This window comes from Passer domesticus, chromosome 1, assembly GCF_036417665.1.
Source record: "Passer domesticus isolate bPasDom1 chromosome 1, bPasDom1.hap1, whole genome shotgun sequence".
Classification (NCBI taxonomy): Eukaryota; Metazoa; Chordata; class Aves; order Passeriformes; family Passeridae; genus Passer; species Passer domesticus.
The window spans coordinates 16,687,763-16,712,474 of record NC_087474.1 but is presented as its reverse complement, the minus strand read 5'-3'; the positions used below and the strand labels follow the sequence as shown (position 1 = coordinate 16,712,474).

The window sequence follows — 24,712 nt, the reverse complement described above, 5'->3', positions numbered from 1 at the left end:
GCGGATCAAATGAAGCTCAGTCCATCCCATAGATTGCCATAGAGACTTTTCACCTATAAGCCATCCCAGTGTTGGGTGCAGCAGTGCATGCAAGTGTAGCTGCGGTGCCATCACACAGGCCAGGACTGGAAGAGCTCCTGTGCTGTGGGCCAGAGGTCCTTGTTTTGCTTGGTGACCTGCCCAGCACCAGCATGAATCAGGTAGCTTGAGAATGAGCAAAAGTTGCTGCTTGGGGATTTGCCAAAATACCAGAGATTTGCCAAATACCAGAGATTTGAGCAGAGGCAGCTCTACAGGAGACACCAGGCAAGTGAAGGTGGTGTGGCTGGAGCTCCCACTGCTCAGTGCTCCTTCAGACTGCCCAGTGTGGGGCAATTTAGGAGAGGTCTGTAGCCAGCTTATCTGAGTCAGAACTGACTTTTATGGCCTCTGCTTCAAGGAGCCAAGGATGTTCAAAGTGGCTGATAGCTGCTTGTCTTTATCATCCCTGCAGCCAAAACCAGGCATTTCCCACCTATTAATGTGAGGTGCAGAGTTTGAGAGCCTGTCTGAAAATCAGTTTGTTCACCTTGTGAAGGTTAACATTTGGTAGGGCTTTTTTTGTTTGCTTGCTTGCTTGCTTGGAGTATATATTTGACAAAGTAAGAGGAGTTTTCAAACTGTTCTGCATGTTTCTTGGGCCATGGTATCACTTTTGTCTGAGTCCTTGCATAATAAATGGTGCAGCTGGAGTTGCAGACTTCAATAAGCTGCTATCTGTTGTAGATCCTCAGAAGAAAGGTCTCAAAGGGTGAGTACTGTTTTGTTCCCTCTTCCCCTCTCCCCATTTCAAATGCTATCTAATAAGGATTCTTTCTAGACCATATGTTGTCATTATGTGTCTAGAATTTACCAAGCCATAAAAAGAGGGCTGCACAGTTTCACAACAGTTTCTGTTCCGTTTCCTTTAGGTATTTCATGCAAACAAGACAGGCAGGTTCTGTTAACTAGATTGAATTAGAATTGTCTACAGAATGCTTCTGAAAACATATGTGAGGCTTTTTGTACTCTTAGGCCCCACAAACATATTTTTTAAAATTTTCATTTGCTTTTCAGGAAGAAAATATAATATGTAGTTAATTTAGAAGCATACTTTTCTGGATTATGTTCACCTATGGGTTTTCTTCTTCATATTTTTCTACTGTCTGCCTTTCTTTCATTTCTCCTGGGAAAGAAATTTCTGTTTTCCTTCAGCACAGAAGCTACCTTGTAAAGGTCAGCATGAGCAATACTGTTAGGGAGCTCTATGCACTATGATTAGTCAAACCTTTACTAAAGAAGGGTCTCTATTTTCAAAGGAAAAATGCATTTTTATAGAATTTTAGATCATTAATTTATAAATCATGTAGTCTGACTTATCTCAATGTTCTGTAAGTAGCCACATGCATTTAAACTTCAGAGCTTTGAGTTCTGAAATTAGGACAGCAAAATGCTGTCCTAACAATTATTACCATCCAGTACCTGAAATTCCTCTTTGAGAAATCTCTTAAAAAGCTTTCAGTTTTCCAGACATGGAGCTTTAAATGAAATTTATAAGAAAAAGTAATAGATATAGTGAAAGAATTTAAACCATTACTTCTAACATCAAGAAACAGTCCCTCAGTTCACATTCCAAAGGAGTCTGTGGAATCATCAATTTCTTGAATTACACCAGTGAATCAGAAGAGACATCTAGGTATTGCTGCTGCTGGATTCTTGTGCCCTACTTTCTTCTGTTAGAGTTCTGGCAAAACGATATATGACATAAAATTATCTACTAATAGCTCTGAAATTATCAAATTATTATTTCTTTTTAGAATTCAGTGTTCCTTCAGAAAAATAAAATATAATCTTATTTCTTTCAGCATCATTGTACAACTTACACCCTTGCCTTATTGGACACTATTGAAATTACTGGCCATTTATTCAGTTCCTGAGATAAACAGAACTGAAAGCTCAGTCAATGCATGTCAGGGCAGATATGATCATCCACTGGATTTTTTTTCCACTTGGCTTTCTTACACTACATAACCTTCAGTGAACTCCCTGCAACATCTGCTTTCACAGAATTCTCCTTAATCCACCTTCATTGTCAGACTGGGTTTTCTGTTTGACTTTTAGAAATAGAGAAATAATACTTCTGATAATTTCAATAACTAGAGAAAAATGATTGGGGATGGGAACTCTTTTAAGAGGGTTAAAGGGATAATGGAGTAACACTATCAGTGTGAATGGAACTCTTGAATATGTTCATAAGAACTCAGTATTTCCTTTTGAGTTCATCAAATCAGAGTACTTCTTCCATTTTGAATTACTTTAGCCCAGAACCTTCAGGTTAAAAAAAAAAAAAAGTTTCTCAGTCTCTCTTCTGCAGCAATCAAATATAAAATCCTATAGAATGGAATATTTGTCATACAACTATTATCTCCCACACAAACCATCTTTGCATCTCCTTTTTGGGTGGATGAGTGTAAGATCTATGTTTTCTAGCTGGTCAACCTGGATATTATTTCTGGGAACAACGATGCCTGTCATCACTTTATGTTATGAACAGCATGCTGAATAGGATAGTACTGCTGATTATATCTCAGGGTCATGATTTCTCTCAATCAGAATTGATACCAGTGCATGCCAGAAGTTAATCTCTTGAGGACACTCAAGGGAAAATATGCACCTCTGCAGTGCACACTTAGATGCTGTAAGCTGCCAGCACAGAGTTTTCCTTGCTAAAAACTGTATCAGAGAATAGAAGGCCTTGATGATTGTACATAGACAATATACATTTCACTGCTGTTTGAAGAAACAAGTTATATTTTCATCTAACAAACAGAAAAGGGAAGGATGAGGGACACAGACCCAAAAAACGTAAGTATTGCTCCATGGCCAAAATAGGAATTATTTTCTAGTTTCCAAGATAACACCAAGACCAACAGCAAACACCAGGAGCAAAGCTACAATGGAGTATCTGTAGAGTCTATGAACACATTTATTTTCGCAAGACTAGGCACCTTCATCCATGTTCAGACACATCTTAGAAGACCACTGCCAGTATGTTTTGCTTTTTAAGTCCTACAGAATCACCTGCTGGAAAGCAAATTAGTCTCGGATTCCTTCATGAACAGTACATTAGAGCCCATTATTTCTTCACTTTGAATCTTTCAAATCTGTTTTTGAGGCTTAAAGACACTTAAAGATGATAACCTGTAGGGATGCCTGTACTAAAACACATTCCATGAGCTTCTGTGGAGTCAGGATTCCTTCTGTGTGCACACTTATAACTCACAAGATATGCTCTCAGCAGTATCAGTAACCAGGCAAATGGATAATCTCAAATACAAACCTACATTATGTTCTGTCTACAGTATTTATTGGCTATTAGGGGCTGTGCCATGTAATTAGAAGAAACTGAGACAGTTTTTTCAAATATTTGTGTATACCCTTTTTTGTTTGAACAGATAACATTTTCTTTTGCTAAATTTAGGAGAGGGAAGGCACTGAGTAATGAATAGTCACAAAAGAGCAGAAGAAGCTATGTACTGCTCATCTGGTTTTGTCTACTAACATTTATTTAATTTCAGAGTTTTAGGATTTGATTTGGTAAATTTTCAGCAGTTCTAAGGATACTGTGTTCTAAAATGTATATATGTTCTGAAAGAAAACTAAATCATGAAAGAGAAAATTCAAATGTACATACTCCTGTCACTGCACCTCCCTCTGATATGCAGAAAAGTTATCTATTGGCTCATACTAATCATGGAATGGTTTAGGTTAGAAGAGACATTAAAGATCATCTGGTTCCAAGCTCCTGCTATGGGTAGGGAACTTTCCAGTAGAGCAGGTTGCTCAGAACTCCATCCAGCCTGTCCTTGAAGACGTTCAGGGATATTAGACTTGTTTTCTCCTAATTTTTGATACTTTGTCATTTAAGAATGATGCTAGGCACTGTAGCCATAAAGGTTTTTGGGGAACAAAGGTGTTCTATGTAAAGATCCCAACTTGTGAAATGTTTAAGCATTTGAAGAGAAGGTATGCACAATACAAGTAAATGAGATTTTAGAAAGACATTTCTCGTTACAGCACATAAGAATACAGAATTGCACATTCTGTTCTGCCTGAATGTGTTAGATCCCTTCCCCCAGGTTGTCCTCAGGAAAAAAGCTTAAACTCTACTGCAGATTATTATCCACTGGTGAGCGGCCTGGCCCCTTACAAGTTGGAAACTATTTTATATACTGTAGATTCTTTTCAGTTTTAAAGCCTGTGTTGGCTTGTGAACAATGATGACATCAACTTCTGAAATCCAACTCTAGCTTTGTTCCCTGTTCTGTAAGGTTTATAAAGCCAGTAGCATTTGCTTTTGTTCCCAAATAGGATATATTTAAACTGACATATCTGATTAATGGGCTGGTGTTATGCTTTGTTTATTATTGAGTTTACACTGTATGCCTTAAGTGTGAGAAGATAATTTTAAGAAAAAAGTTTTGAAGTACATAATAAAATGTATTTCAATGAAGATGTCTGAACAATATATAGTGTTTGACTATCTATATATAAATCTTAAAATTAAATTAATATGTAAATATTCTTACCAATGAAAACTTAAAGTGTTGCTTTGCAATAGTGATGTCACAATAATTTTCCACAGCCTAAAGTTGGCTGGAGATAATTAGCCCCTAGCATCATAGCAGTGATATCTGATTGCATAAAAAATGGGAATCACTTGGGACCTTGCAGAATCTCACCGTTTGTGTATAACATTATATGTACTTGATATTTATCTGTCTCACTTATATGAGATAACTGATATTATGAGATAGTAAAACTGATTTATTCTCCTGGATTCCACTCTAATTACTCTCTGACTATTCAGTTGTAAGCTGGTGTATGCTGCACAAAGGCATTTTTGAGCTCATAGTTCTCTTGTAATTGTGTAGATGACAAGTATGTGTTTAAGAAAGAATGGAAGATAATAAATTCAGTTAATCATAAAACAGGTAGGCTTTTTACGTTTGATGTTGTAGTTCAAAGTTTTAGGTGTTCTAAGGGAAAATGTAGGAGACTGCTTAGCAAAACCTTCCTACTGTGCTAAGACAGTGATCCTTACAAGAGGTTAAGAGCAAACTTAATGTGGTGTATAAATGTAATACTTTTCTGTAGCAGTTTTCCCTGCAGTGTGCTGGAAACTGTTCATGAGTTAATTATTGCAGAAGCCATGTAAGGTAAAAAGGTACTGTGAGTTCTGTTGTACATGGTGGGCCAAGGACAGGAAAAGTGGTTTTATGACTGAAATGGGAACCAAAGCTTGTTAACTCTCAGACCATAGAAAGCTAGGATTGGATCAAAGTTATTCACCCATTTCTCTGTGGTCAAGGGAATTCTAATTAAATTTCCTAATGCTTTAGTATATTCAGAAATACTTGGTAAGACTTGCCAAAATATGAGGTTGCCACTGCAGTTCTCCATTGATTTTTCTTACCCAGGTTACCCTCGACGAGTGTTCTCTAAATTGTTTCTGCTCTACAACTTACTTTCTTAAAAGAAATCAAGAGCTTTGAGGCATAGCATTGAAGTAGGTTTTGTTTTTTCATAAAAGCTGGGCAGAAAAGGAAGTAGGCATCCTGACAGGCAGGTACTCTCCTGCATAAACCCCATTCTAAAGTTGTCCAGGGCAGTAGTTCAAATGGTGGTTCTTGGCTGACACCATCATCTGGAGTTGTGGGCTTTAGGTTATTAGCAAACCTGTCCATTAAAGTTGTTTTTTCTTCTGGAAGTACACAGCAAGAAAGTGAAACAAAATGTGTGTAGACATTTTTGTTTATATTGTCTTCTGTGTAAATACCTTTTTTTTTGGGGGGGGGGGGGGAGCAACTCCTTTAACCTTATAATTTTGAATTGGAAGTAATTCAAATTTTTACCACTTTGAGTAGTTTTTATAAGGTTTAAATGGATAAGCAGATCACAGCCTAAAAGAATTGGTACATTTAATCAATATTGAAAGCCAAAAATTGAAGTCCAAAAGCAAGAACTTATTAAGTCTAAGCAATGAAAGATGACAAGTCCATGCAGTTTCCTGCATTTCAGAGGATGTTGTTCTCAGTAGACTATCAGTTGTTCTTGCATACACCATACTGTGCTTTTCAGTGATGGTTGTTGTATGAATAACCAGGTCAGCCAGTTGTTTAAATAAAGTTGGGAGAAAAATACCACAGAAAAATGAGAGAGAGAAACAGCTATGTTCTTTAAACATCACATTTTCTCTATTATTCTTACTTTTCAAAATACTGGAGACAACTCATGAAAATCTTTTCCTTCTTAGGTCATCATTGTTTCTTTATTCCTTTATAAAGATTTATAATATTTTTTGTTGTTTATCTTCAGCAATATATTGTGATTCCAAGAAGAGATGATAATGATAGGAGGAAGGGAGTGAATAATAGCAGAGATACACTGTTGGAAACCAAAATACTGCATTTGTCTAATTTTCCCAATTTCCAACAGTGGGGAAAAATATAGAAAAATTGTAAACAATCTTCTTGACACTCAGTTAAGTTTAGTCTCTGAATCCATATTTAAATTGTTGGCTATCTCAGATATTACATGTCAGTGGCTGAAAACTCCCAATTGATCCACTAACTGAAAATTGGTCTGTTTCATGCAAATCTTACCAGAATTAGTAGGAGGCACAGGGAAATACCTCCTTGAAAACTTGTAAGCCTCATTAGGCAGCCAAGTTTGAGATCTTCAGCCAATGTTTCTTCAGTTTTCCAGGTCTGTACAATGGAGGCTTTTCGCATATAGAATTTTGCATTACAAAGGACTGATTAAAGTGCAGGTTCATGGATTCAAATCAGGTTCAGATTACCTCAGAGGAAGTAGGACCAGTCATTGAATTTTCTTCAGCCTGCACCAACCAGTCTGGGTTTGTATGTTGCACTGCAGAGTGCTACTTAAATTCTGTAGGGGGGGACAGACAAATCATAAATACAGGAAGAATATATTTTATGTATTGTCTTGGTTACTTTTATGTGAAATGTGGAAAGAGTAGAGTCTGATAAGCCCCCACCTCTGTAGGTGCTAGGCCCCAAGAGCAACCAAACAATCTATTCATGCCTAACTTCATTAATGAAAAGAGCCTAATGGATTTTTTTCTATGATTATTCCTAATTATATGTTTAATTATATAGTTAAAGCATAAAGCCAACACTGAAATATACAATACCCTGCAGGTTCTTGCTTAAAGAACACTAGCCTGAAAAGTCATCTAAGATGAACAAAAAGTTACATTTTCCTTTGCTATTGTATGGGAACTGGAGTACAGATACAATACTGTAGTTATGTTGAGGCAGTGCAAAAATAAGGTGTTTCAAAACAGCAACTCTACATGGGTGGAGAAACAAGAAAATGGAGAAGGCTTTGTGACCCTGGAGAAATTGTGAACCCTGTGAATACCAGACTATTTTTTACTTTAAAGGTGTAAATATTTTCTATCTCTGAAAAAGTATAATTTGGACTGTGATCTGAATTCCACTGAGACTTTTTTTCCTTGTTCTGGGTGTTTGCTTTTAAAATTTACTATATATATATATATTAAATGAAATTATATAAAATAATAGTTTAATCCTCACTAAAATGAAACACAAAGTTTTAGCTATTTTTGACAAGAACTGTGAGGAAGAGGAAATCAACAATGAAGAGAAGACCCTTATTTTTTGTTGTTGTTTGGAAATTAAAACCAAAATAGTTTGCCTGGTTAACATATGTAATTTTCAGCTGTACTGTTCAATGACTTTGAGTCAAAGAGTGTATGCAGCTTGAGGGATATGTGGATGTAGAGTGCCCTGGAAAACGTAAATCTTGAAACAGAGTAAGTCATAATGTTTTGTGCAGACCTCTTCCTTTGCTATCTCTCTGAATGCATTCGTGGTTCGAATTTCGGGGTGTTTTTTTGTTTCCATGCTTCCTTTAGCACCATTTGTCATTGGCCATCACCACGAGTGTCGCCCCTCACCCCCGCAGTTGTTTAAGTGCTGTTGTGTAGCTCGCTGCAGTTGATCCTGTACATTGACTGTGTTTTCATGTGATTAAAGGCTTCACCCTTTCCCTTCTTTGGCAGATACTTGAGTGCTTAACTTTTCTGTTGGAAGAACCTCTTTGGCCTGATCCCAGCTGAGTTACTATCCTCACTTTTTCCCATCCCAGCATTGTTGAGAAACACCATTTTCTCTCGCATCCTCCCCACAAAACCATTGCGCACAGGAAATAGGCAGTTGATCCTCATTTCCTTCCTTCAGTTTCAAGCTGTTTTAGAGGACTTATGAGTCAGCATCTCATTTAGTTGTATATCATCATCTACATACTCATCTCAAGCCCTTTGTGTTCTGATTATCATTTCCCTGCAGCTTCAGCTGATTGCATGTCTCTGCAGGATTTCACCCAGAGACTGTAAACCTAAGGAACACAAATTGTCATCCTAATGTCCTGGGGTCCTGGCTTAGCCCCCCCTTTGCTTCACTCTGTACTCCTGTATTTCTCTGATTTTAGCTGCTTGCTTTCTCAACATCAGTGTCATCTTCCTGGGTGACCCATGATAAATGTAATGTGTTTAATGTATTCTGCTTTTGTAAGGACTTCCTTTTGGAAATCCATCAGAAGCATAAATCAAGGGCATATTACACAGACCGAAAAAAAGGGGAAAACTTAAAATGCTCCTCTGCTGCAGTACTGCCAGTGAAAAGGCATTTCAGCTTGTATGTCACTGCCAGCCAGAACAGCAGTGCTGCATTCCTGCGGAGGGAGCACATTGTGCTCTTAACACCCTTCTGTGACATTATTTCAGACTGACTCAGGGGGACAGATGTCTCCTACTAAATCATCAACACAAATGTCTCAAGCATCTGTGTTTTCCTCTGGAGACTTAGAATTTCAGTGTACAACAGGTCTGATCCTGCTTAAAGTGGTGAATACACTCCTTTGATCTGCTTAGCAAGCAGATCCCACAAGGCAGACTTGCAGTTCATTCACCCTTGTTTTGAGGGCCCCGGGATAATGACTAATACAGTCAGTCAGCCTCAGGGTATTAATCCTTGTCCTCCCTAAACTGCTGCGTGTTCCTTTGGGCACTACAAGTGGTATTCACCAGACTTTTCTTATGTCTTTGTTTGATGACATTCAGCACATTCCTGGAAAACTTTGCTTTCCTCCTATGACTCTTAGCCTTCTACACCCATTTCCAGGGCCACCACTTGCTCCATTTAGGTTTAAAGTTCAAAAGCAACATGTTTTGCAGCTGTTTCCTTTGTCTCTGGTACTCTTCTCATTACAATGATGTCTGGCTCCCAAAATTTTCTCAAATGTAACACCCCTTCCTGCTCATACCTGCCAGTAGTGACACTCTGCAACTGTTTCTTAGTTGTGTGTTGTGTTCCAGCCCCAGCTTCTACTCTTCTTGGCCTCTAGTATTTTCCTTTTTCCACAGGAAACTACTTATGCTCTTTTGTTGATTTTTTTATGTATTAATTTTATATGTCCATCTGCTTGTATTAATCTGTTTCTTTGCATGCCAGTCCAACATGTACAAGCATTGGTGCCTCTTGTATTCTGACTATTTGCTTCCACAACTCATAAAAGCATAACACTAGTTTCAACAGGAGCCTCTGTGCTCTGAGGGTATTTGGTTAGCAGAAAGTGGAAATCCCAGTCTTTTTTCCATCTCTTTGGGAAGTGACGGGCCCACCTTTCACAGGTTTTCCTTGCACTGTTTGAGCTGGTCAAGTAATGTTCATTCAAGCCAGCTAAGGATCTGCATTCATAGATGAAAATGAAATCACAGGCTTTGTACAGCTCCATTTAGGAGAAGGCATGGGATCCTATCTGCTGGCCAGCAGAGGTTGCTCAGAGCACGTTAGTTGAGTGTTCTGCAGTCTATAGTTCTTTATTTCTTAGTAAGTGAAGTCCAGAGTTTTTTAATCTTGTGTGGGATTTGCTCCAACATCCTGTTTCTCTCCTCATGCTGAATATTTGTTTTGATGCCTCATCTTTCTGGAACAATGACTGAGTTGGTGAGGGAAGCAGAAGACAGGAGATTGTCCCAGAAACCTGTCCCTGGAGTCGAGAGATTGCAGCCCTTGCTGCATTTGGAAATTGGAAAGCTCTCCTTGGATTCATTTCCCATCATTGTGGACTATATATATCCATATGCATGCTGATAGATGGAAAAAATCATACTCCTCTACAATCCAGAAGTAAAGGAAAAAAGAGATTATTATTGGTTTCCATCTTTAAATACCCCTGAGGTTAGTGGAGTGCTGATGAAGGCATCAGTGTGGTGTTGAGTTTGGATAGAAATGCAGACAGTTAAGAAATATTTTGGAAAGATCCAAAGGAAGCCATGCTTCAGGTTTGGATTCAGACCCAAATGTCTTCAAATTTCATTCATAATAAGGTCTTTACGTGGGCTGCAGTAATGGTCTTAATTATATTTCTCCCACACTGGCATGTCTGGATCTTCTTTAGGAGATCTGAAGTTTGCTACACAACACCATGGACGCCTTGTTAGTCTCCTGGTGCTGCCTTATGCAGGAGTAGAAGAAGCCTCCTGCTGCACTGCTGTTGTGGTTCTGGATTTGTGTGTAGTTCTTTTTTTCCTGCAAGGCTGTGTTTATTCAGAGAACACTAGCTCCTAATCCAGCAGCATATCCATATGATTTCAAATCAATTCCTGCAGGAGGAAGGAGAGACTTCTGGATGTAAGGTGGACCCATCTTATGTATTTTAACTGCATATCTTCATTTATCTACTTGCTTTAAAATAAATACTGTATTGTGATGAGAGAAGGGCAAGGGCTAGAGATTTCTCTGGATTGAGGGTGAGAAGTATTGCAGGTTACCTCAAGCATCCTCATTTCCTTACCCACTCTGAGGTCAGAATTGATGTTTCACTTCCTTTGGGACTAGGGAGAGTCCAGAGAAAAGTGACATAATCGACACCTCCATGAGGTGACAAGGTTTGAGAAACTAAGTAGCTCAAGTTGATCCTATGCAGTGGCTTTAGGAATGGTGACTGTTGCACACTTTTATGCTGCCATTGGGCAGAGTGATGTCCCTTCTGACGTGTGTTCTTGATGTGTAATGATGCCTGAATGGCAAGCAAACATTCAGGATGATTTTTTTTGCTTGGAAGTCTTCTGTGTTTGGCATTGAGAAGGGACTTGGTCTTATACAATCCTTTTCTCTTTTTTCTTTTCTTTTTAAAGAGAATTGTTTAATAAAAGCTAAGGAGCGTTTCTCAGGTTTGCATATGTGGGGTGGTAACATTATAAAACCATGAAAAACTCCAGTACAGTTTCAGTATTACCGAGACATTAGCAACAGACTGTTTTGTCTTTGTGGTTTGGAACTGGAATGTTTCCAGTTGTTGCCGGAAGGCTACATTTAATTTGTACTGTGTTTGCATAAATAGCTTATTTGTAAAAATCACATTTTACTTGAACAATTCTAAATTATGCAGTTATCATAAGGAGAAAAATGATCTATTGTTCTCTTTAAAATAAAATGGTACTGCCCTTCCAAAGTATCCAATGGACAAAAGCATGAAAAATTATAGCATACTTATAAGCTGCTTATCTCATCCCCAGAATCGGCTCTCACATGCTCATATCCTCTGGGTTTGTAAAATTCAAAAGATTTTTTGAATTACTCTCTTAATTGTGATGTTGGCATTATAATTACTTGTTAAATAAGATTCTTTAACAATGACGTCCTTGTTGTCAAAGCAGTTGCATTTCTTTGCCTGGTATGAATAGCTGTATGTTCTGAACTGGGAAGCAGCAGTTGTGGGAGCCTGACTCTGTTGAAGGAGGAGTTGATTGCTTAGAGAAGGTTTTTTTAGACCACTCTGCAAAAATCTCCTTACCCACAGGCAAATGAAGATTAAGGAAAATACAGGACATCTACCTCTGTGAACTGAAACAGCAGTAGGCAATTTCCCCTCCAATTAGCATCTCATTCATGTGTTGGAGAAAAAAAATGTTTGGGTTTTTTTGGCCCTTAAAACCCTTTTAGCAAATTCTCACATTCTGTAGGGTTCAAGATCAGAGGTAGAATTTTAAAGAGAGATGTGATTGGCAAAGACTTTTTATTCATACCATAGTTTCTCTTATTCTAAGTTGTGGTTACTCATAAGTTACACAGTATTTCTCATTCTGCTTGAAGGATTCCATGTCCCTGTAGTAAGTGTGAAATGAACACAAAAGTGTAATGACTGCTGCTAACTCTAGCCAAGAGCTGTATCATTTCTCAGGAAGAAATGTTTTGTTACTTGTCAGTTGTGGTTTATATATATGTATGTGTATATATATGTGTATGTATGAATTTCTATGACTCAGCTTTCAGCCATTAACTTTTATATTAGAACATCTTTGTTTCTTTGACATACAACCACATGTAGCACATCTGAACTGAGTTCAGCAAGAGTTCTGAGAATATTGGCCATTAAGTATTGATAGAGCGTATTGTTGTCTGCCACATGTGCATTTCCTTCATTGTTTTTCAGTGCTTCTCTCTTCTCTTCCTTTATTCAGTATACTTTCAGTATGTACACATTACTCTTTTTAAATTTCTATTGCTCTCCTTTTTCTTTTCCTGTTAACAATTATCTCTCCCCCTCCCCTTCTTTTCTCTCTTTGATCCACAGGTTTTGCAGTGCATGTTGGTCTCCCTTCATTCAGAACTTGACATTCAAAGGTACATGATGAAAATTGAATCCTCTCAGAGAGTTAGTACTGTACTTTCTTTTTTCTGCACTCTGCTGTGACTTGAGTTTGTTACCCTTTAATTGTGTGTGTCTTGCTTCACAACTAAAATTCTCAAATAAATATGAATCTGCATGCTTTGTCTCCCTGTATTTCACAGCAATGAAGTATTATGCATATAGATTAATTGCATATGGGAGTGTGATGCATGTGCGTCCTCTGACAATATTTTTAATTCTGACTTTTCCTTTAATGGCATGACAGACATTAAGCTCTTGTATTAGTGGCTCTGAAATCCACCAGAATTCAGTGGGAGGTCCTTGAGAAGTGATTCCTAAACGCTGTCCCAATTGCAGCTTTACATTTCTTTTATATACATACTTGGAACTGGCTTAGGAACTTGCTGCAAAATTAAGGACAGCTCTGTGGGCAGAGCAGTAATATTTTTGTATTGAACATGCAAAAAAAAAAAAAAATCTTAGTTCTGCAACTTGCAGAATTATCTTATATGCACAGTGTACCTCTGAAGTCACCTGTATCTCACCTTTCATCCTGCTGAGCTTCTCTTCCATTTCTAGAAGGCTTGTAACGCCATGCAGAATGGATGTCTACAACAGCTACCCTTTTTTTTCCCCCAGGGAGGCAGTGAATGTGTACAGGCCTTGTAGATGCACACCTAAAGGAGCCTCTGCACGGCTGCTGCCGCAGCCCAGAGCGCAATCGTGACAGCCCCGAGATAACGCGGGGGAGCCGGGAGCAGGCACAGCTCATTTGCACCTGATTTGTGGTTCCCTCTCAGGATTTAAGGAGGCCAATAAACACGGGACCACAGGGAAGGGCGGGAGAGGCTGAGGTGCGGAGGGCAGGAAGGTTTCTCCTCCCTCGCCAAGGTGGCCTCGAGGGAGGGAAAAACGAGGAGCAGAGCAAGGTGACGAGCTGGGAGAGAGGAACAGCAGAAGCTCCTACAGCCTGTGTCCTGCGGCAGCCCCCTAACTCTCCCAGGTGCCAGAGCAACAAGCTCTCGTAAGTGCTTCAGCACGTTTACTTCCACGAGTAGGGGCTAAAATGAAGTCGGTGGCGTGGGTGTGCTGCCAGCCCCCAGCAGGGACAATGGCCCGGGACGAGCAGCGCTGCGGCCGGCGGCAGCACACCCTGCCCGCTGACCTCGCTCGCCGGCCCTCCTGCCCCTGGGTCTTTTCTTCGGGTATTTTAAAAATAGCATGTTAATGCAAAGCACCTTCTCAGCTTGTAGAAATACAGAAAAACAGGTTTCTCCAGGATCGCTGCACGGTGTTCCTGTGCTTTGGGAAACAGACACCACAGAAACAGACCCTCCTCCTGTTTTCCTTAGGGACGTGTGTGGGAGGAACCGGGATGGGTAAATAATCTTGAATCAGAACTCACTATCCCCTAGATACATTTAGGCATCTGGTATATATTCTTCCCTCACACCCCCTCCTTAGTTTTTTGCATGTGGTTTTAAGCATGTAAAGATCTTTCCCCTTTAATCAGCATAATGATAGTTTTTGTTTAAATCATCCCTTTTAATCTTCACAGTTCTCATGGCGATTTTGGGGATTGTGTAGGTAGGAGTTACCTCACCCACTGCTGATGAAACGCAGCCATCTCCTGGATGGAACAAAGGGTCGTGCTGGGTTGTGAATACTTCACAGTAGAGTTTTTCAGGAGGGAAAAGATAAATAGCTTCCAACTGAAACTGCCATAAGGTCTTAATTAAGAAAAATGCTGATGTCCAGGCTGGAATTTATGGATAACTTATTTAAACAAAGTAATAATAAACTGAAGCTGTGATGCAAGAATATGACAGAGACTGTGAAAGACGCAGTTTTGGTCTGAGGAAAATTGATCTACCCGTAGAAGGCAGGGGAAAATAGTGAGGTGAATTGTGGCTTTTTTAATTTGACTCTCATGTGTGAATAAATTATTCACGTGACAAAGGATTAGAATAAAGTGGAGAGATAAATGATTTTACTTTAAAGGTTTCTTTCATTAAGTATGACTTTTGCTTTTTATTAGTGAGTGACTAATAGTTTTGTCTGTTATTTTACTTCATTTTCTACCATCAAATCTCAGGTGTTTTTAGAAAAAGAAAACCTTGGATTTGGACAGAAACATACTGCACAATATTTTTACGCTTTAATGTGGATGGCTTGGGGTTTTCTGATATTACGCGTATTCCAGAGAGATGCCACAGCATGTTGCATATTTCAGTCTGGACTTGTCTGGACCAATTAAGCTGCTCTTAGACGGGCTGTTGAGTTCCTTAGGGCAGCATTTTCAAATGCAAGTTCCTGCAATTAAACATCTGAATAAGAGGTCTGGCAGCATAAGTGCTGAGCACCTCCAGCTTTTATTGCTCCTAATGAATATCTTTAGTAAAGACATACAGCTTTCCTGAAAAACAGGTTTCAATTTATCTAGGCGCTTACAGTTTAAAAAAAAACCGTTGTTTTATGTTAGTCATTTATAACAGAATTTCATGAAAAACTTTTTTTGCTAACTCTGGGGATCAACCTGCTGAAGAGCAAGCCATGGTCTTGCCAAAGGGGAGCAGCCTGTGGATGTCCTGCTTGGTGATTCACAGCACTCAGGATTAAAAGAAATGAGTTTTGGCAGCTTGCCACAGCAGGGAGCATGCAGCTGGCCACCAACAGGAGCTAGCAAAGCTCGTGGGAAAACGTGCAGATTTTTAGGATGACTTGAATATCATTACAACCTAAAAATACGGCAGATAAACTCTGTCCCATCATTAGACATGGTTTTTTTACCTCTAGGTGGAAGAAACTGTGGTCAGCATCAGTGAATAGAGAGCAGTAGATAAAGATCCCGTCATAAGCAGAGGAGTTTTACCTTCCAATAAATTCACCAAATTTAGTAAAATGTCCACTCGTCAGAGCATGCAGGCTCTGTCAGGATGGGCAGTGCGTGGCTGTGACTGAGCATTACAGGTGCGGATGGCTGAGGTGTCTTCCCTCCTCATTCACCACGGGAGCGAGGAGGAATGCTTTCTTTACCTTGCTTGGAAAAGTTCTTCTGGGTCTGTTTCCTGCCTTTGTCGGAGCACGTGAAGGTGTGCTCTGGGGCAGCACCTCAGGCTGGCAGCACACCGAATGCGCTGTTTTGCTCCGTGGCGGGGGCGGGCTCTGTGCCCGGCTGGCAGCGCTCCCGTGCCCGGGGCAGGAGGCGGCCGGCACTGCTGCGGAAGGGGCAGCTCCCAGCGCAGGACATGCCTCCCAGCCAAGGAGGCTCCAGGCAAGTGGGGTACCTTCCTTCAGTGCTAGGGTGGTGGGCAGCCATGGCTCAGGCGTTTCTCCTTATCAAACAGGAAATAATTCTGGCCATTCATACCGTAGAAATCCATATTGTCACCAAACTGAGATGCTTGTGAGAAGGAACTGGCTTTGTACTCGTTGTTGTTGATTCAACAGAAAATAGTGAAAAGTTTGGGTTCAAGATAGAGAAATGAAAGCTAGAGATGTGTGCTGGTCCCTGAGCAGTCACCAGGGAAGAGTATAATGAACACCTACAGCATCTGTATGCGGCAAGTGGGCAGCTGCCCTCCCACTCTCTTCAGCTCCGGAGAACACGGATGCTGGCATGTGCCTGCTCCTGGCATGGTACCATTTCCAGCTGATGGCATCCCAAAGAAAGAGGCCGTAGATTTTTACATCTTGTAACGCTAAAAAAGCAGCAAAAGCACAGAAGTGAGTTTGTCATGAGAGATGGTTTGAGGTTGCATTCAGCTGCTGAGTCATCTCCCCACCCCCAGCTCCGCCAGTGAGACAGAGTATCCAAATACATCAGTTGCACAGAGGTAATATGAACTTCAGTTTATATAGACATGTATAAGCACTTAACTTTTTTGAGAAAGTACTGTGGAAAAATATGGAAAATGCTTATAAACAAGATAATATGGGTAGTATTTGCTTTCTCTTCAATAGTAATGTGTTGCTAATAGCATGTCCAGGCAAGTAAAACCTTGTTGTGTTAATATGGAAACCCAAAGACTGTATCTGTGCAAAAAGCAGATCCATCCTTCAGACAACAATAATGTGATGAAGAAGCATTGTTGCAGTAGTAAGAATTCATGTGCTGTGGTAATACTTTAAAGTCATCATACATGAAAAAACCTGTTTATATGCCTATTTGCACTCTGTCACATATCCCGTGTCCATCTTTGGTACATGTCACACAACAAGAAGTTTACTTGAAGGTCAAGAAGAGTAGGCTTCCATTTTTCTACTGATTTTTCCTCTCTATTTGAAATGTCAAGAAGACTCTTAAATGTGGGGGAAGGGGGGCTGCCTATGCTATGGTTGTTAGAGTACATGATTGAAAAAATATATTTTACTACCTCTGTTTTATTTTTTGGTGCCTTTACCATTTGTACATTGCCAGGAGTGCTAGCAACTTCCAAGATATGTAAAATTATTCTCCTGAATAGATAAATTTCTGTCAAGATAAGGGCTAAGGAAGTTCTTGGAGACAAGAAATAAAAAGTGGTAATTGATTGAGAGATGCAAAATTAAAACTTTCTTCAGGTTGTGCAATTTTTTTTTCTGATTTCTGTTTTGTCTATGGAAATGTGTGAAGTAAATTTGCAGGAGAAAGGAAAAGGGGGAAAAAAGGTTTCTGTTATATAGATTAGTATAAAAAATAACTGGAAATGAGCATAGAAGAACTCTATGAAGAGCAGAAACATAAAACCAGCTAGAACAAAAGCACGAGAGGATTAGTGTGGACAAATCTGAGCAGAGGACCAGAGGCAGTGGCATGCAGAGAACTTGATGAAAAATCTCTGCTACTCCATGGCTGCCCATTACATTGGCATCTCTGCAGTATCTAATTTTTCATTATTCAGGTACTTTCAGGTTTTATTCCTAATTATTTGCAATTTTACTGCATTAAAGAGCCTTGCACTTTTTTCTTTATTTTTACTGAGTCAGTGAAAGGACTAAAGCAGATGTACTGAAAGTGCATTCTTTTGCCAAGCTGTAGCAGACAGATGTCTGTCATGAGGCATGATTAACTACAGTTTTAACTCTTTGTCAGATTCCAAGAGTGGTTGGAAGGTCTTCTGTAATTGCTAGCTCCATGTGCTGTACTTTATATACCCTGAAAAGGTTACAAGGCTCTGTATCCTTGTAAATAAAATAGTGTGTTCCAAGTAAAAGAGTCATCATCATTCTGTGTAATTACATATGTTTACACCAGATTTGTCCACCCCTATTTTGGCCTATCTTTTCTGGTGATCTTGTAACCCAGAACTAGCACAGACAGTGTATTTTATCAGAGAAGTCCTTAAGGAAGGTCAGCTCTACTCATCTGGGTGAAAGATGAACCCTATTGCACAAAGAAACCTTCAGGGGAACCCTGTTGCACAAAGAAACCTTCAGGGGAGTGCCTCCTAACATAGAGCTTGGGGGGAAAGACCATGGCTGACTGAGGAAATGTAACCTAACTGGTCTTGGCAGAGGGGGGAGAGAGACCTGCTGCCTCCTTCTGAACCTCCTTCTGTTTTCTGGCACCCATCCCTGAGGTGGCTTGGAATGTGCCAGCATTTCCTTCAGTTTGTCTGCCTCTCTGGAGTCTCTACTTACACATTTTAATTTTGGATAATGCTGTTCCTTAGTAGGTATATCTTGTGTTTTCCTCTCTGTTAGGTATTTCAGGGTTTTTTTGCTACAGCACCAATCTGACTCACGTAGCAGCAGTCTAGACTATGACTCTGCTTGGGTCCTCTGTTAGGTCCTGAAACATTGACTATTGGGGTCAACATTTATTTTGTGAAAGCTTGTACTGGGTGCTAGTTCCTGAAAAGTCCTTAAAATGACACTTGCTGAAGTATTATTTTAATATTAGTGATCATTCAGTGAAAAAATATATATGGCATTACTTATTAAGTATTTATTTGACATTTGTCTTATTTTTCTTATTTGATATTAGAATCAACATCCTGAATACTTATTACAAGTTTGGACCATAGTGAAGATTTCTACAGAGCTTTCTTCAAAAATCTTTAAAAGTACTTGTAGCTACAGCTCTGTAAATGTTGCAGTTTCCTTCCCCACTACATGAGTTGGTTTTCCTAAGAAGTGATACCTAGGAATCCCCTTGATTATTAAGTAGCATCAAGCCTTGTGCTTGTTTCCAATAACAAAAATGCTTTCTCATAAAATCTGCTTTCGTATCTCTCTTGAATACCCACTGTTGTTGCAGAGTTTGAGAATTTTTTTTTAGCATCTGCTTAAAATTCAGAATCTTGGAATGTAATGTTTACAGAAGTTTAGCCTGACAAATAACTTGAAGCCTTCCATAAACTTCATGTGTGTATTTGGTGGATCTCATTTATAGCTTGTATTGGCTTTATGTTGGTGTCACTCCGCTTGCTAGAGTGGAACTCCTCTGGTTTTGAGATAGTGGATTAAGAGGAAGGGTGGGCTTTGTATCTGAGCAGAATCCATGATGTGCCTTTGCCTTCAGAAAGCTGCAGCATTGGTGGTGAGAAACAAGGGCTGCCAAAAAAATGATCTTTTTTAGTGTGGTGGGTTGACCCTGGCTGAACACCAGCTGCCCACCAAGCCACTCGCCCCTCCTCTGCTGGAATGCAGGGGAGAAAATAAGATGGAAAAATATCACAGCTTCAGATAAATGCAGTTCAATAAAGAAAAAGCAAAGGCCACATGTGGAAGCAAAAGTGAACAAAGTATTCTCTATTCCCTAGCAGCAGATGATGTCCAGGCACTTCCCAGGAAGTGAGGTTTCAGTACATGTAGCAGTTGCTCCATAGGACAAATGTGGTAACAAATGGTCCCTTTCGTCCTCCTTTTTCTTAGCTTTAATTGCTGAACAGTCATCAAGTGGTATGGAATATTCCTTTGGTCATTTGGGTCAGCCCTTCTGACTATATCCTCTGCCAAGATCTTGCCCACCCACAGCCTCCTGGGTGAGTGAGGGAATGTTGGAGAGAGCCTTTAAGCTGTGCATGCTCTGCTCAACAGTAGCAGAAATAATGGTGTGTTATCAGCACCTGCTAGCCACCAGTACGAGGTACAGCATTATGAGGGTTGCTATGGAGAAAATTATCTCTGCTAGACCCAACAGATTTAGCTACAGTAATGACATCATATCATCTGTGGGGATCTGGGATGCTGTGTCTTAGGTCCTACGGCATTTCCCCAGGGGCAGCCAAAGAAACACAGAGTTGCTGAGGTTGGCTCCATCTGTGCATTCACAGGACACGCTGGGCAACTGCTCAGCTAAATCTGTGCCTGTTGATTTTGGTAATAAAGCGTCCCCTTACTGCTCAAATATACATCTGTTCATATTATCAATGAACAATACGTGTGCAACTGCATGTCTCAAGTGACATTTGGGGATTATTTTATTATAAGTTGAAGAGAAAAAAATAAGCAAAAGCAAAGCAAAATAAAGCTCGATCCATATTTTAATTTTATCGGTATATATTTTCTTTAAGAAACAAAAGCAATCTCCTTCCCAACAAACTCTGAAACTAAGGATCTTTTGTAGATTGATTTTGTTTTCTTTATTTTTTAAAAATCTTGTTTCTTTTAGTCATGGTTTTCTAGAAAGAGAATTATATGCCTTCTAGCTCCCTTTTAGTGGATTTATACAGATAAGTTTTTAATCACTACATGGAATGACAGAGCTGTAATGTTTTGGCTTGGTATTACTTCCGTAATATGCCTGTGTAAACAAAATACTTAACAGTGATGGTTCACGAGCAATTTTGGAAAGCTGAATGGAGAAGTACTGACTTATCATGTTCTTTTCTGTGTTTGCAGGTCACTTGTCCCTTCTGTAACTTTCCTGGCACAAGTCCTTGTATTTACAACCTGCAGACTAGTGCTGACCATGTCAGAGGCACTTCAAAGCATACTTCAGAGCAAATGTTGTTAGCTTTAAGTCCTGCATAAAATTCAGTGCTCTTGAACAATTTCATTGCAGGACATTGCATAGTACCTACTGTTGTTATATTAGCATTTAGAAAGTGAGTAGTTCTGGAGGATTTACTTTCTTGTGAGGTATAGCTAATAATTGTAATTTGTGAGCAACTGCACAACTTGGCAAGAACAGCCCTCTGCAGCCAGCTAATGAAAATGTAATAAAAGTTGAAGTTCATCATACATTCAAAGTCACATAAGGAATATTATGTGATGCTGAAATGACTTTTGCTCATTTCACTTGAAAAACCACTAAAAGAAACAGATGTCAGCAAGATTAGTTAGCTTAGCTTTCCAGAAAGAAGCATAATTTTTGTTGGATCTTGACAGCATCTTCAAACCTAGAGTTGAAGTTGATTTTGATACTGGGGATTTTTAACGTAATAACATCTGACCTTAAATGATAGGGGAGAGAAAAACATACAATTTTAATGCTATCTTATGTCTGGTGCTGATTATAGATGTCTATAAAGTTCATATTTACATACTGGGTTTGGAACCTAGTAAGCTTGCTTTGCTTTGAATTTCTGCTTTGTATGTTCCCGTTTGTTGTGATATGGTTTGAGTGAGAGAGACCAGGAAATTATTCTTCCAGAGTAATAGTACATGTGGTTGTAAGGGAGTTTCACTACACAGTATTGACTATGCTTCTTAAAGCAACCCCTTTTTGTGGAAATGACTGTAATGTCATTTATAGTTCTCAAAAAATGTTCAGGACATTTTATTTCCTACTGAATGTGTTTTTACTAGCCATATCCTACCGTGAAGAGTTGGTAGAAGTGCATAAATGAAACCATATCTCTCCCCTGCTGGAAGAGTTGGGTTTTTTCCTGGCAGCTGTGTTTATCAATTTACTAGTATGATTTCCCAGTAAAAGTCATAATTAATTTGGTCAGTTAATGAAGACAGTTCTGATTTATGCTGGTGCAACAAAATGAAAGGTAATTGTTTGTGGTTTCAACTAGAAATGTTGGATGGCTATTTTGGCTATACTGCATGACCTGGACCTTGCGTAGATGGCACAGCAGAAGATACTGAAATTGATAGCTTCACAGCTCCATTACTGTACTGCTTTTTAGAGGATTTTTCTTAGCAGATTTGATAAAATTAGAGTGTGTGTGTTTGTTTGTGTGGACATGGAGAGAGTGGCATTACTGTTCATCTCCTCAGCACATGTCGTATCCTCAGGGCCTTGTTAGCAACAAAATTTGCAATGTGGATATACAACCGTAAAAACTGCAGCAGAATGTGCAAGGACACTTTTCCTAAATAATCTACACAAGTGACCTCCAGCATACGAGAATTTGAAGAATTGGACTCCTTCCTTCTTATCTTTGATTTTTTTTTTCCTCCCACCCTCTGGTTTCAGTAGACTAATAAGGAAATACTCTGTTTTGCAGACAAGAAGCCCGAAGCCGTCCCAGAGCCCACAGCCCAATTTGGGTGACCACACAGAACACCTCTCTGAAGCATCTGCTGATTCCTTAGAGGTCATGTCTGAAGGTGATTCTCCAACCCCCTTTTCCAGGGGCAGCCGCACGCGGGCAAGTCTTCCTGTTGTGCGGTCAGCCAACCAAACAAAGGAAAGATCACTGGGTAAGAGCCTGCTCCAGTCCTTCTCCATTCTGTGTTTAGTCTGTGTTTTCCATTTGTGCATTTAAAACAGGCTTTGAATAGTTTGGGCTTGAAAAAGTGAAGACTTTGGTAGCACATTGTTTTTCATGTCAGGTTGTTCTTTGGAAATGAACTCTGTATGGGATACTGAGTAACTTGGGGGAATGGTTAGATATTATTTTCATATTTATTTGTTAGATATTATTTTCATATATGGTTAGATATATTTTCATATTTATTTAATATATTATTATTCATCTATTATTCAGATATTATTTTCATAAGATCTGAAAGTGTGATGGGAGCACAGTAGAAATGCAAGGAGAGGGAGATGAAATGCTCAGTTATGGTTAAAACCCACTGTTGCAAACACTTCCTACCAAGCCTGCACAATATTTGCTAATGAACTTAATCCAAGGTTGTAACCTCATTTTCAGACAGCAGACACAGGTTTCTCACTTTGTCATCTCTTCAAAGCCAGACTTAGTTGAAGTAAACCTAGAGATATTATTGCCTTAGTAATCCATCTTACAGAAAAGGTTTGTATTTGTGTGGTGGTAACTTTCCAGGCTGAGGATTTGAATGGATATGCTGATGGAGATGCCCTTTACTTTGGGCCAGTGCCCTTCCATCTGCACAGTGACAAGAGAAATGTGTCAGCACAGGTGGACAGCTCTGCTTCCTGCATTCTTCCCATATCTCGGGGTTGAATTCTGCCAGCTGTGAACCAGAGCTCCTTTTATGATGGTGAATTTTGTCTCAGAGACTCAGCTCAGCTGATGGATGGTGAATAAAGGCTGTTCTTTTGAGGGAAGACACCAGAGGGCAGTTAAAGCATTGTGGGAAGACACGTAACTCATCTGTGGATTGCTGAGAAGGCAGGTTTTGCTCATAGGTAATAAACTGAAATGCTGCTTTCCTGTAGGCTCATCTCCCAATATACAGAGTGACATAAATCGAAGACTGGACTGTAAATCTTACCATGCTTGTAAGCTTGTCACGGTGGTTTACTCGTCCCCCAGTAATCTAAGACAGTTTCTGTCAAGAGTATTACGATATCTGACAAATACAACAAGTGTGAAGAAAACAGGGCTGGAAGGGGTCCCTTACTCTCCCAGAGCTGAAAAGTGAAGAGCAGTGGATCTGGAAACAAGAAGCTGATCCTTGTCCATGTCAGCTCACAAATGGCTGCCCTCCCACAGCCTCCTGGGTCACCTCCTGGGCTTTTGGAGGAGAAATTTGTGATACTTCAACTTGGATTAGACTTCTGCTTTTGAGGTGTTTTTAAGAGCACATGTATGTTTACATGCACTATTATTTTTACTATACTGTTCTATACTGCCTATAAAGTCACTGCTGGCTAGGGCATCCTCAGTATGGCTTACTTCACCCCAGGATTTTCTGTTAAATTTTTATTTTCTTCAATGTGATGTTAAGTGGTCGAGCCTTTGGAACTCACAGTCCAGCCCCACTGTGCAGGCTGAGTACCTCAGAGCTGGAAGCAGCACTGCAGGTGGCACCTCAAGAGAGCAGAAGGACAGAATCCCCTCCCTTGACCAGCTGCCCACGCTGCTTTTGATGCAGCCCAGTGCACATGTGGCTCTCTGGGCTGTGAGTGCACGTGGCTGGGCCATGTCCAGCCTCTCACCCATCAGCACCCCCAACCCCTCTGGGCAGGGCTGCTCTCACTCTGTCCATTCCTCAGCCTGTGTTGATACCAGGGGTTGCCCTGACTCAGGGCACCTTGCATTGGTCTTGTTAAGCCACATCAGATTCCCAGATGCCCACTTCTTGAGCTTGTCCAGGTCCCTCTGGATGGCATCCTGCTCCTCAGGCCTGTCAACAGCGCCGTGCATCTAGGTGTCATCTGCACACTTGCTGAGGGTGCACTCAATCCCTTCATTTATGTAATTTTTTAAGATATTAAATAACACTGGTCCCAATACAGACCCCAAGGGACAACACTTGCCCCTGATGTCCATTGGGACTCTGAGCCATTGACCACTACCCTCTGGATGCAACCATCCAACCACTTAATTATCCATCTAACAGTCCGCTCATCAAATCCATCTCTCTCTAATTTAGAGAGAAGGATGTTGTGGGGACCATGTCAAAGGCTTTACAGAAGTCCATATAAAGGGCATCTGTAGCCCTTCCCTTGTCCACTGCTGTGGAAGCCCACTGCAGAAGGCTTGATCAGACAGGACTTGCCTGTGCTGGCTGTCCTGAATCAGTTCTCCGTGTGGGTATGTGTGATCCTTCCCCCAGGTGTTTTCAGCCTCAAGGTATCTTCATCTTAGGGATTTTCCTGGTTATGGTTTCTACCTGTATAATAACCATCAAGAGA

The 24,712-nt window shown here is 40.0% G+C and overlaps 1 protein-coding gene across 22 annotated transcripts in view; it reads left to right on the top strand.

The window, feature by feature from the left end:
- The window catches only part of KIAA1217 (KIAA1217 ortholog), a 355,102-nt gene that overhangs the window by 238,411 nt on the left and 91,979 nt on the right, over positions 1 to 24,712 (top strand). For 21 of the 22 annotated variants that reach the window (XM_064407697.1, XM_064407727.1, XM_064407743.1 and 18 more), the window contains one exon: positions 22,152 to 22,347. In XM_064407697.1, coding sequence (XP_064263767.1) covers positions 22,152 to 22,347 — 196 coding nt within the window. Of the gene's footprint in view, positions 1 to 13,610; positions 13,790 to 22,151; positions 22,348 to 24,712 lie in introns of those variants that run through there. The other variant, XM_064407769.1, reaches the window with a different exon arrangement.